At 37.0% G+C, this 14,068-nt stretch overlaps 2 protein-coding genes across 3 annotated transcripts in view; one reads left to right on the top strand and one right to left on the bottom strand.

Moving 5' to 3' along the window:
* Positions 1–14,068, bottom strand: part of SPOCK1 (SPARC (osteonectin), cwcv and kazal like domains proteoglycan 1) — a 684,049-nt gene that overhangs the window by 224,939 nt on the left and 445,042 nt on the right. The window lies entirely within an intron of this gene.
* On the top strand, positions 4,690–7,237 carry LOC149321840 (uncharacterized). Its single transcript, XM_089529629.1, has one exon. It carries the CDS (start codon positions 5,007–5,009, stop codon positions 6,051–6,053), a length of 1,047 nt encoding a protein of 348 aa, XP_089385755.1. The 5' UTR covers positions 4,690–5,006; the 3' UTR covers positions 6,054–7,237.

The raw sequence follows: 14,068 nt of genomic DNA on the forward strand, positions 1-14,068 counted from the left end.
GGAGATATCTCAGGGCCCATAGCACTTTTAAGATTTTATCCTCTGGGGACATGGGAGAGAGAAAGAGAGAGGTTTGCTCTTGAAGACACAGGTCCAACATCTCAAGCAAAGGTAAGTGAACAATCTCTTCTTGAGGCTGTGGAAAGGTCCACAGCTGGGTGCTCAACTGATGTTGGAACTCTGATGCTGCAGAATACCAAATGGAAGCATTCCATGGGTGTTCAGTGTATATGCAGGGGGAGACTGTGGCTTGCAAGATCCAAAGCCTTTATGAGCCCTGGCACTGATCACTGATGGAACAGGTATGTAAGTGCAGGAGCTGGCACAGTTCACCTCTATTCAACTTGAATCCTTGGAAGAGAAAAATAAAGCTAAGTAAAATGAAGAAAGCAATGTGCAAATTAAAAGAAAAGAATCATGCTTCCACCTTCCACTCCATTCAACAGAGCAATGGAAAATGCAATTCCTCCACTTTGGTTCCTCCTACTCCATAGGATTGCTCTGTCTATAAAGATAATAAGAGTTTAACTTTTGGAAAGCAGCTTATCATGTAGCACAGGCCTATTAAGCTCTAACCATCTGAATAATTTTATTCTCTCTATAATGATTCTGATAAGTCAAGAGAATAAGCTGAGCCATTACAGCATATTTTAAATAGCAAACAATATCAAAAGAAAATGTTTCCACTGTTCTTGTTTTGCTGCTGCTTTGAAATAGTCAAAGCATAAATAGAAGCAGCAATTTCGGAGGCTTACAGTGTAATTACATTGTTTTCTATATTAAAAAAAGGATAAATTAAATTCTCCTTACAAAGTAACACTTAAACATTAACAAAAAAATAACATTGATATAATTCCAAGATGTGTAAACAAATGTTAAAATCATCATATAATGTGGTCCCTTTTAGTCTCTTGAAATAAACAATTAGCTATATATTGCTTCATAAAGTATATCAGGTGTTCACCTTAGAATCACAGCAAACATGCTACAAAACTATTTTGACTTTGAGATGGCTGTGTAGGGCAAACAAAGCAATTTTTGAAAAAAAATATTCCAAGAGCTGTCTATACATTTGGTATGGTATTTTTTTTGCGTCTCTAGAAGTTGATAAAATTTTCCTATTTGGCTAGAAAGTTGCACCAGTTGGTAACAGTTCTCCAATCAGCCTTTTTTGTTCCAAGAGACAGAAGGGAACCTAGTTAATCTATCTGGCCTTGAGCAAGGTGAAATGTTGTATAGGGATGTATTGTTCTGTTCTGAAACTGAGAATGCTGAGGAATTAAAATAATACCAAAATAAAAGTAATGTGCTGCAGTTGAGAAAACAACACAATCAGAATGTAGTTTAAGGATCCCAACTATTATATAGCCAGAACACTAAAAGACACAGTAATGATCAAAATGCCTAAAGAAATTCCTAAATTTCTAAGGAAAGTGATATTCATGTGCTTGAAATATCAATGCTATGAATAGGAATAACAGTAATATAATGTTTCATATGCATTGCAGCAGCATAAATAACCTAAACAAGATACAACCCAAGAGCAGTACACCCCACTCTGAATTTTGAAATAGCATCAAAGTCATGTTTTTTTCATTAGTAGGTAGTGACAAAAAGGAATCAGAAAACTGATAGACAATGGGGAAGATTCTATGTAACTTTGGGGTGAGTTTACTGGGAATGTTGGTGACACTCCTAGATAAGGGCACTGCAAGTCATTTTTGAGAATTTTTCCCCCCAACACTTTATCTTTTTGAGTATGAATGGGTGATCATGGATGAACCTTTCTTCAAGTCAGCTCAAGACATGTGAGGTAATGTGTGCATGTAGTGTGCCTTCAAATTGTTTCTGACTTATGGCAACTCTGATTGCATCATGGGGTTTTCTTAGTGAGATGTCTTCAGAGGGGGTTTACTATTCTCTTCTCCTGAGGCTGAAAGAATGTGATATGCCTGAGGTCATCCAGTGGGTTTTCATGGCTGAGTGGTGGTTTGAACCATTGTCTCCTAGTCTAACACTCAAACCATGGTGGGTCTTGAATGGGGTGGTACCTGCTGTGACAATTAAACATCACTGTGAGCTGTCCTTTAAAAAAATTGCAGTGTCCCCCATCAGTCAGGCAGTGAATCTGCTCCAGGATTTAGTCCAAACTTTAAAGCAGCTAAGACTATAAACCCTATGAGCACCTTGAACAGCTCCTTTAAATTTCCAGCCAGTTCTGGGAGTAGATTCCCTACTTCATTGACAAAGGAGCCATTGTGGTAGAATTCAAAAATATAGCCATGTTAGTTTGTAGAATCAGTATGTAGAGAGATCTTATAGCACCTTTGAGGCTAAGTGAAAGAAAGAAATTGGCAGCATGAGCTTTTGTAGACTTCCTTAGATGCATTTTGGTGGAGTGGAGGACAGGTACAGACATATATATGCCATTGGTATGTGAGGATGTCAATTCAAATTACAAATCCTTTGTGTATGGAAATGAAGTTCCAGGTCCAGTTTTAATGATGGTTATTAGTGCACAAAAACACATCAAACTGGTCTTTGTGCATGGAAATGAAGTGGCAGATCCAGTTTTGCAATGGAAATAGCCTGTGGTGAGGGGAATAGATGAATGTAGGGCACCCCCATGAGGATGGGGTCAGATAGGTTGAAGTGCAGCTAGTGCATCAGGAAACCATTGTCTTTGTTCAATCCATTGCTGAGGGATTGTAGTTTGTGGATGCATTCTAGTTCTGCTGTTTCTCTTTCCAATCTACCTTTGTAGTGAAACTACTTGCCCTTGAAAATCATCACGTGAATTTAGATTCACCCATTACGTTTTCAATTATAAGAGTCTTGGTTAGGCTCCATATCTCATAATCTATTTCAGAGTGCTAACCAGCCCTTGATCATGCAGTAAAGTTGATTAGAGCCTGAGGAGTTAGTGTCCTCATAGTAAAATTTCATATACACTCATTTTTGCTGCCTCTCCATCAACAAGCAATGCCAATCCCTCTTTCTTTAAGACACTTTTTTTAAGAGCTCTTTCTCATTCCTTGCTGCCCTTAGGACACAGTTCAACAAAGTGTGGCTCATGGGCTACATGTAGCCTCCTGGTGTTTCTCTTTTAAAAGTATTCAATAAAATCTACAAAACAGTATCCATCAAAGCATCCAAGAGCCTGAACAGTGATCTTTAAGGTGATTTGCAGTCCCTCCAGCACAGTTGGGGACTGTCTTTCAAAACAGGAAGTAACAACCTAAGATGGTCACTCGCACCTTCCTCAGAGGCTTCAGGGAACACTAATGGTCATTCTTGTCCTTTTTTCAGGAAATATTTTGAGGAATGGAGGCACTGTTTTCCAGTATCCAATTCTCTGGGATCCCAGAACTGTGTGACTCCCTGACACAAAAAGTCTAGACAAAATGAGGTTGTGGCCTCCTCTCAGTTCCTCCAAGGTAGTGGAGAGGAATGATGTTTCATTATTCATCACAGACTCTACCTCATACCTGGTAGTCAAATACAGACCAGTAAGAAAGGGATTAGTAATCTAATTAAAAGTCTTCTCAGGCCAGCCATATCCTCCCAACCACCATCTTGAGGGGAGAGAAGCAGGCAAGAAACAACAGGCCTCCGCCTGCCAAGTTGAAGAGCCCTCCCCCCCGACCTCCATCTTGAGGGGAGAGAAGCAGGCAAGAAACAACAGGCCTCTGCCTGCCAAGTTGAAGAGCCCTCCCCCGACCACCATCTTGAGGGGAGAGAAGCAGGCAAGAAACAACAGGCCTCCGCCTGCCAAGTTGAAGAGCCCTCCCCCCGACCTCCATCTTGAGGGGAGAGAAGCAGGCAAGAAACAACAGGCCTCTGCCTGCCAAGTTGAAGAGCCCTCCCCCGACCACCATCTTGAGGGGAGAGAAGCAGGCAAGAAACAACAGGCCTCCGCCTGCCAAGTTGAAGAGCCCTCCCCCCGACCTCCATCTTGAGGGGAGAGAAGCAGGCAAGAAACAACAGGCCTCTGCCTGCCAAGAAGAAAAGCCCTCCTCCCGACCACCATCTTGAGGGGAGAGAAGCAGAGTCATGATGTGTTATGTATTGTTAATCTGATATTGGAAACCACTTTGATCATCCATGGAAAAGTGGTATACTTCCTGTGGGCGTGGCTAAGCGTTAGCAGCGTTTCAAAGGAGCTCCTGAGAAACGCTGCTCTGCCTTGTGAAGGGAACAGCAGACCCCCCCGAAAACAACAAGGGGTGAGTGACAGAAATCCTCTTGGAAAGAGGTGTCCGTGGGACCCGCAGAGGCTCCAAGGCTGGGGGTGTTCTCCGAGAGGAAGAGAGGTGTTGGAAGGGAGACCACCCAGAGATAGCACTGGAGCCACAGGGAAAAGCCCCAGCAAGGCAGAGCTGCAACGGCGGGGAAACCGCAACGCAAAACGCCCTGACTATTAAGAACAAGAATAAGTGGAAGCTTGGGGCTGTTCCCCAACCGGAGAAGACCTATCTGAAGTAATAGGCTTCACAAGCAATAAGAACAAGAGGTCTATAAGAATAAATAAACAAAGATGAGAGGAGGAGAAAGAGGAGCGAGGAGTTGGAAAAGAGAAACTGATTAAGAGAATAAAAGAAAGAAATCCCAAAGAGCGCAAAGGGCTTGAATCCTCCAAAAAATAAGGGCCATTGGAAAAAGTCACCAGATAAGCTTTGTATTTAAAATATAAAAGAAGAGGTGAGAGATCTGGGAGACTTTGTTGATATTATTGCCTTCTGTTTTTTCCTGACCGGGACTCTAAGTTAAACAAGGAACGGATCGGGTTGCAGCAGGAGAAAGCTAAACCAGCTGGAGGTAATTAGCTGCAATCCGCATAGGCAGAGATAAACTTTCCCTAATCTCTTGACACATTGTTGTTTTGAATTGCCCCTGACTGTGAAACATTATTGCTTCGGTCAAGGAAAAAGATCATATAGAGGCAACTGGGAAACTTAGAGAATACTTTGAAGGGAAAATAAAAAGGACTGAGGAGAAAGTAAAGAATGGCGACATCCAGAACTTTTACAGCAACAACACAACAGCAGAAACAACCTCAAAGGAGACAGTCCTTCAACCAGATGTCGTTACTGGAAGAATTAAGGAAAATGCAAACACAAATGCAGACAGAAATGGATCAGAACATGAAGAGGGAGATTAAGGCGCTGAGAGCAGACTTAAAACAGGACTTTAGATCCCAAATGTCAGAACTACGGGAATCTTTAGAAGATATATCCAAAGATATGAACAGTGCCAAACAAAGAATAACAATCTTGGAAGACAAAACAGAGTCTATTGAAGAAGAAGTAGCAAAAATGAAGGAAAAAGACAAAGAGGAATTGGAAAAAAGACTTGATGAAAAAGCCTTGGAAGATTGGAAGGCTAGGGAGAATTGTCTGAAAGTAAGAGGATTTAAAGAAGAAAAAGGAGAAAATCTTTATGATCGTTTGATCCCTATTTTAGCAGAATATGCAGAAATTCCAAGACAGGAACTACACTGGGATGTAAGCAAAATCTTCAGAGTGAATTCTGTAATAGCCAAAGAAAAGGAGTGGCCACGAGACATTGTTATTTATTTTCTGAGAAAAAGGATAAAAGATCAGATATTGGAAACAAGCTATAAAAAACCACTTTTGGTGGAAGAAGAGGAACTTAAAATCTTTAAGGACATCCCCAAGAGGATTTTGAGGCGGAGAGAAGAGTACAAATTTTTAACCATCTGGTTAACTGAGAATGGAATAATCTACAGGTGGGAGAAGCTTGATGGACTGTCAGTATTGTATAAACAGAAATGGCATAAACTAAATTCTGTTCAGAAAGCAAAAGATTTCTGGAAAAGGTGTAAAAAGGACATTAAGAAGAATACCGGAAAAAACGACTCCAAAAACTACAAAGAAAAATTAAGATCCGCAAACAAAACAAAAGAAGGAATGAACCCAAATGAAGATTTGGAGAAAACACCAGACGAAGCAACTGGAAGTGGAGGAGAAGAAGAAGAAGAAATCGGCAGCGAAGGAAAACAGGGACAAAACTCAGAGGAAGGAGGGATATAAGACTCATTAGATTTTTTTTGAATTTTAATAGATTTAGCCAATAGAAGGCCAATTGCAATGACAGAATTTAAGGATTTATGCTTTCTCTCATGGAATGTAAAGGGATTAAATGATAAGAAGAAAAGGAGGGAAATTTTTCATAAATTAAACAGTTTGAAGTATGATATTGTGACACTGCAGGAAACGCATGTAAGAGAGAAAGATAAAAGGATATTAAGGAACCCTAAACTAGGGAAGGAGTTTATTTCAGCATATAAGGAAAAAAAGAGAGGAATTGTGATATATGTATCAAAAAAATTGGAAGCAAAGGAAATTTTTAACGACACTAATGGTTTTTTTTTAGGGTTAGAAGTGAATGTGCAAGGAAGAATAATAATTTTTGTGGTAGTTTATGCCCCTCAAGAGAGGAAGGCAAAATTCTATAAGAGATTGGGAGATTTAATGCAGGAATACAATGGTAAAGATATTGTATTATGTGGTGATTTCAATGGGGTATTAGACCCACAGATGGACAGATTGACAAGCAAAAGAGTAAAGATAAGGCAAGGAAAATTACCGAATACTTTCTTCAATCTGATGAATTCAATGAATTTGATTGATATATGGAGGTATAAAAAAGGAAATGTCAAAGATTTTTCTTTCTTTTCTGAGAGACATAAATCATTTGCCAGGATAGATTTTTTCCTAGTTTCGACAACACTCTGTACAAAGGTGAAAAAAGTTGATATTCAGGCAAGAACACACTCGGACCATAACCCAATAAGTTTAAGATTAAAGATAATAGAAAGTGAGTACAATTGGAGATTACAGGATTATTTACTGGATAATGAGAAAGTAGTTGAAGAAGCAAAGAAAGCTTTGAAACAATACTTCAGTGAAAATATGCATAAAGAAGTGGGAATGGAGACAGTGTGGGATGCCGCAAAGGCAGTTATTAGAGGGTTCTTTATACAAAAACATAAACAAATTCAAAAGAAAAGAAGGGAAAAAATAAGTAAAATAACAATGGAAATCAAGCGAAAGGAATCAGACTTAATTATATGCTCTAATCAGGATAAGGAGAAAATAATACAAGAAATAAAAATCCTACAAAGACAATATTCTATAGAAAACACCGAAGAGATAATTAAAAGTATGAAAAAACTAAAAGCTAAGCAATTCCAGGGAGCAAATAAGGTAGGGAAATGGTTAGCCTGGAGGCTAAAAAAGGAGAGAGATAAGAAGGTGATAACAAAAATTAGGAAAGATGGAAAGACCTTTACTGAACAGAAAAAAATTAAAGAAATCTTTTTTCAATACTTTAACAAATTATATAAAGACAAAGAACTGAAAAAAGAAGATATGGAGGAATATTTAAAGAGATGCAAATTACCCAGAATAGAAGAGGATCTTAGTCAACAATTAAATCAACCAATTACTAAAGAAGAAGTAGAGAAAGCTATAAGGAACCTTAAAAATAATAAGAGCCCAGGTCCTGACGGTTTTACTTCTAAATTCTACAAAACCTTTCAAGATGAAATAAAAGATCCTTTAACTCAAACTATGAATAACATCAAAGAAAGAAATATGCCTAGAACATGGGAAGAGGCCAATGTCTGTTTAATATTAAAGGAAGGGAAAAATAAGGAAGACATGAATAGTTATAGACCTATTTCTCTTCTGAATGAAGATTATAAACTATTTGCTAGTATTCTTTCAAACAGACTTAAGAAAATATTAGAGAAGATAATTTCTAAAGAACAATGTGGCTTCATCCCCAACAGGCATTTAAAAGATAACATTAGACAAATTATCAACATAATAGAGTACTATGAAGTTCATAATCAAAAACAAATGGCCTTAGTTCTATTGGATCTTGAAAAGGCCTTTGATAATTTGGACTGGAATTTAATGAAAATGATACTAAAACAGATAGGATTAGGGGTGGAGTTCCTTCAATGGATAAATGCAATATATAGAAAACAAACAGCGAAGGTAATAATCAACGGAAGCAGAACTAAAACAATAGAAATAAAAAAGGGAACACGGCAAGGCTGTCCCCTTTCCCCACTTTTATTTGTGATCACTTTAGATATTTTCATCAGGCATATAAATCAAGATTCAGAAATAAAGGGGGTGAATATAAAGGGTGATTTCTATAAAGTCCGAGCTTTCGCAGATGACATTGCAGTATCAATAGAAAATCCCACCACGTGTATATCAGTTTTGTTAGATCATATTAAGGACTTTGAAAAAATCTCAGGATTAAAGATAAATTTAGATAAAACAAATGTTATCACCAAGAATATGAGGAGAGAAGAAGAGATACAATTAAAGGACATGACAGGATTTAACATGACCAAAAAAGCAAGATATCTAGGCATTATAATAACAAATAAAAATGCAGACTTAATTTGGAACAATTACGTTAAAAAATGGGAGGAAGTGAAGAGGGAGATGAAAGAATGGAAAAACCTGAAGTTGTCTCTCTTGGGAAGGATCGCAGCAGTTAAAATGAATTTAATTCCAAAGATATTATTTCTATTTCGTACCATACCTGTGATTAAAAATGACAAACTTTTTGTAGAGTGGCAAAAACAGATTTCAGAATACATTTGGGATGGCAAGAAACCAAGGATAAAACAAAATTATATGCAAGATTCAACAAATAGAGGTGGGCTAGCAGTTCCTAATGTGAAAATTTACTATGAAGCATGCACTCTAGAATGGTTAAGTGCTTGGGCTAGATTAGAAGATAAGAAATTACTAAAACTAGAGGGTCATGATCTTAGATTTGGATACCACGCCTATATGTTTTATGATAAAGCTAAAGTACATGCTGCCTTCAAAAATAATTTTATAAGAGCTTCCCTATACAAAATATGGGAGAAATATAAAAGATGGATCAGTTCAGATATCCCCCTCTGGTTATCCCCCCATGAAGCATTGTTTAATACTGATGTACAAAAAAAAGAAAATTGGTTGAGGTATAAAGATGTATTAACAAAAACGGGCAATGGATTCGCAATGAAACCTTTAGAACAGATTAAAGATGAAGGCTTTAAGTGTAATTGGTTTTTATATTATCAAATGGAAGCTAGATTTAGAGTGGATAAAAGTACAATGAAAATTACAGAAAATCTCTCGAAACTAGAAGAAATAATGTTGAAAGAGAAACCAGCTGCCCTATCAAGATTCTATAAGACATTATTGGATTACCAGATGGAAGGAGATCTAGTTAAAGAAAACATGATCAAATGGGCGAAAGACTGTAAAAAATCATTGGAATTAAGAGAATGGGAAATTTCGTGGGGACAAAGAATGAAATATACTGTAAGTCAGGATATAAAGGAAAATTTTGTTAAAATTATGTATAGATGGCATTTATCTCCGGAAAAACTGTGTAGAATCTATGGTAATGGTCAAATCTATTGTTGGAAATGTCAAAGGGAGAAAGGTACGTTTTATCATTTATGGTGGAATTGTATATATGCAGAAAATTTTTGGAAAATGATAGTTAAAGGAATTAAAGAAATATTGGATATAGAGTTAAAGCACAAACCTGAAATTTTGTTATTAAATATGTTGGAGGATGAGATAGAAAGAAGATTCGGCAAAATAATTTTCTACATGTTAACAGCTGCCAGATTAACGTATGCAAAATACTGGAAAAAAAAGAAAGACATTATGTTGGAAGAATGGATTCTCAAATTGTTAGAAATGATGGAAATAGATATAATCTCAGAAGGATTAAGAGATAACTTAGCCATAAATGCCGAAGCTAAAGAAAAAAGGAAGCAGGATAGAAAGGTCTGGGAAAAACTGTATAGTTATATAAGGGGAAAATGGCCTAACATACAAGACAAAATCTAACAAGGTACTTACGTAGGTAAGTCAGTTTAAAAGAAAATTAAATGTTTAAGAAAGTAATATAAACAAGGAGAATGAATTAAGATCAGGAAAGTCAAAAGCATTATAGGTGAAGTCAAAACAAAATCAGTTACTACTAACAAAAAGATAGACAATTAGAGTCAATAAAATAAACGGTAAGGGTTCAGACCAAGGAAGTCAGTTTTGTGTTGTCTAGTCTAGGGAATGTATGAAGAGGAGTATGGAAGGTATTTTAAGTTTAGGGGAGGGGGAGGGGGGAGGGAAGGGGACGATAGAGACGAATGTTATTGGTTTATGTTATATGTTATATGTTATATGTTATGTATGTGTACTTTATTTGTAATAAATAAAATTATTAATATAAAAAAAAAAAAAGGAAAAGTGGTATACAAATAAAGCTTATTATTATTATTATTATTATTATTATTATTATTAATCTTTCCTCAGAATCTAACTTTACTACATTGGCCTTTCTCCCCATACCAAGCTACCAACGTATTGGTGTCTTACAACCACTGCATTTTTGGGCTACCTCTGATATACTGAACACCCATTCTTTTAGAACAGAGTTTGACACATCTGCTTCATAACAGGATTTGCCAAATATACATGTTCACTCCATATATGTTCCTGCATGGCAGTGAGTTGAACTGGATGGCCCTTGTGGTTTTTTCCGACTATATGGCTCTATGATTCTATAATTCTATGATATGATTTACACTGGCAACCCAACCCAAGAAAAATCTATATCAACCAAGTATAGGAAAACTGCACTCATCAAGCTGTGGCCACTTCTAATCTGTTTCTATCTCAGTGTCATTTGTTTTCACTCCAATAGTTCTTGCTGCAGTTGTTTCTGTCAGCACAATAGGATTAATCTGGTACAAGTGACATGTGATGGAGTTTAGATAATATGCTATGATGGTTGTTCTGATGCAGGGAAATGTCTATTAAAAAGTTATCCAAAGTTTTGAAAGTCAAAATAGATTTAAGATATTTTACAGTCGTTGTAATGATTCATTGTTAACAAGCAGCAAAGTTTTAAATCATGTTTCTGTTCCTTGTGCACACAGTATTCTTGTCTGCTAGAAGGAAACTTATCATTATAACAAGAGAACAAGCAGTCCCTGGACTGCATCTGCTTTTCCCTTGTGCAGGGTGGTTCCTTGTGATTTCAGAAAAGAAAAATGATAGATTTTGAATTTGCTAGGATAAATGTCACAGCTATGTTCTCTTCTCACATAACTGTTCTGTTCTGTACATTTATTGAAGCAGAGAGGCAAGCCACATTTTATGCTCTTCTAAATTTTTAATAGACAACATAGATCCACAGCTGCTGTAAGAGCTTTCTGCTTAGATTTCATTTTATAGGAGAAAAAATGATCTCCACCTGTATTCTGGTTATGAGAAATAAAGCATGCTTTTGAATGAAACACAAACCCTTCATTTAACATAAACCCTGCAAAGTGAAAGGCACAAATCAGTTCATTTTCCCACCTGGATTAAACACTCCCATTTACAAAGAAAAAAATGGGAGGATTTATCTTGTCATTTCATCATCGTCCTAGATTATTTGGATAGAATTTCCATGATTTAATTGAGATAAATGGTGTTGCAATTTTAGAATGCTTTGAGGCAAATTACTACTTTCTCCCCTTGTTTTTTCTCCCAGGGCTGCCTGGCACAATAAACTGCATAGCTGTTGGCATCTTTTTGGGAACATCAATTGCTTTCGATGACTTGGAATGGCTTTGACTAGAGAGCACTGATGAACACTCTGGTAGTTCTTTTCTGTGCCCGAGCACATAGTCCAAATCCATTTTTCCTGAAAGCTGATGAACAACAGTGAAATTGCACCACTTTGGCTTAATATGAAGACAGAAGTCCATTTAATTTAAGTATTTACTCAACTAACAGGTAAGTGTAAAAGAGGCAGTTCTGCAAAGCAGTGATGAAGGTTTAGCAGACATTTGAAATGAGTGGAGGAAAAGAAGTGTCATCTTGAATAGTGCACTCCTGAAGCCCAAACTAAGCATTCCAGAACACATGCAGCTGCTACAAAGAAAGAAAGAAAGAAAGAAAGAAAGAAAGAAAGAAAGAAAGAAAGAAACCTGCAGCATGGCATCATCATGTTCATTATTTTTCTGCCCCTGTTCCTTGTACTCCACAAAATGTAACTCCACTAACTTGTGTGCATGGGTTCTTGCTGTTGTGTGCCTCCATTTTTTACTTACAATGACCCTAACCTATCATAGGGTTGTCTAGGCATGTCTCTTCAGAGGGGTTTTTGCCATTGCCCTATTCTGACACTGAGAGTGCAAATTGTGAAAGGTCATCCAAATGGTTTTTATGCTCAAGCAGGGAATCTATCCATGAGCTCCAAAGTTATGGTCCAATGGCCACACCACTACATCACACTGACATGGGTTCTTAGTACTGCACAAATGTATTTTCTAACGCTCCTTGTATCCAAGTAATTTAATGCAATTACTGTACATTATATCATGGAAAGCCAGCACAATTAATTAGGTCTGAATCTGGTCACTAGGGCTGAATCCATAATGCAGAAATAATCCCATTTGACACCACTTTAACTGCCATGGCTCAATGCTATGGAATTCTGGGAATTTTTGTTTTGTGAAACATTTAGTCTTCTATCAGAGAGCTCTAATGCTACAACAAACTACAATTTCCAGTATCCACAACATTGAACCATGGCAGGTAAAGTCTTGTCCAACTAGATTATTTCTGCAGTGCAGATGCAGCCACAATTACTATTTGACAACTTTCACTGGAATCCTCTGTCAACTTTTATTTAACATAACTTTATGTATACTTACAATAATAATAATAATAATAATAATAATAATAATAATAATAATAATATAGCCCATCCAATCACAAGGAATCTGGGCAGGTTACAGCAATAAAAATACCTTGAGAATACAATAAAATAAAATACAATAAAATAAGATAAGATAAAACAGAGCGATGTAATTCACGGTAATTCACAGCTAGGCCTCATGGAGTTGGGTCTTTCTTTTTCACTCCCTTTCAGGCCTGATGATGACAGTTGGCATGGGGGGGGCTCTTCTTCTTGAGGTAAGAATTTAATTTTAATTAATTTTAATTTAATTCTTCTCATTAAATTTAAGAGAAGAATTGGTGGACAGAGTGACATAAGTCACAATAAACGGGGAGAGGAACTTGGTAGGGAAGGCCTGCTGGAAGAGATCCATTTTAAGAGTCTTCTTAAAGGCTGTAAAAGTAGGTATGTGGCAGATCTTAGAAGAGACACTAAGAAATCCTGTTAGTGTATTGAAATAATAGCAAGAGAGCTTGATGCACAGAGGGGACCAAAGTGAATTGGTCTCATTGTGCACTGGTCCCATTCAATGGCATCACTAGTGGGTACAGTAGTTCAGCTTGAACCAAGTGACACCCCAGAAGAGGGATATTGATGATGCAAAACTGTTCAGTTCTAATTTCTGCAAATGTAGATCCACCTGCAAATGCATAACTTCCATACAAGATTCCGGCCATTAATCTCAAGATAAAGAGAACTTGCTGTAAACAGCATTTTGGACTGGACAGCCCTTGTGGTCTCTTTTCAGTTCTATAATTCTATCTTATTGAATATGATAATACTATACCAGGACAATTTTGCCCTCCAGTTAACTTTAATCACATCCATTTGTAGGTCTTCTCTCATTAGTCACAGCCTGTTTCCTCTGCCAATGGGAGCCTACTGAGTCTACTGCTAGACATAAAGGGGATGTTTAATCTGATTCTATATGAACATGTACTTTTTTGCATATTTTTCCGACATTTCTTTAGAAATTTAACTTACAAAGTCTGTAGATTATAAATAACTGAGAATTACCCCCTCACTGGCAAAATACCAAAGGATGGATCTAAACAAAACAATTACTTCTTCTATGTCATTAAATTGTCCTCTTGAAGGACATGGTTCAATTTGTGCACACTTGTCCCAAAATCTACTTGTAAAGCACACTGTTAATAGAAGCAGAATTTACTTTGGAAAATAAGTTCCTAAAAGGAACACAGACAGCATCAGCATTTTAATAATATGAACCTTAGGGAAATGTGTAACTGAAGGGCTCTTGCTTACCAAAGCTCTTTGA

The sequence above is a fragment of the Sceloporus occidentalis genome, unplaced genomic scaffold (assembly GCF_023333645.1).
Source record: "Sceloporus occidentalis isolate IW3139 unplaced genomic scaffold, rSceOcc1.0.p SCAF_1, whole genome shotgun sequence".
Lineage (NCBI taxonomy): Eukaryota > Metazoa > Chordata > Lepidosauria > Squamata > Phrynosomatidae > Sceloporus > Sceloporus occidentalis.

Bases quoted from the DNA above. Each gene is read 5' to 3' on its own strand.
- LOC149321840 (XM_089529629.1), top strand. From the start codon at position 5,007: ATGGCGACATCCAGAACTTTTACAGCAACAACACAACAGCAGAAACAA.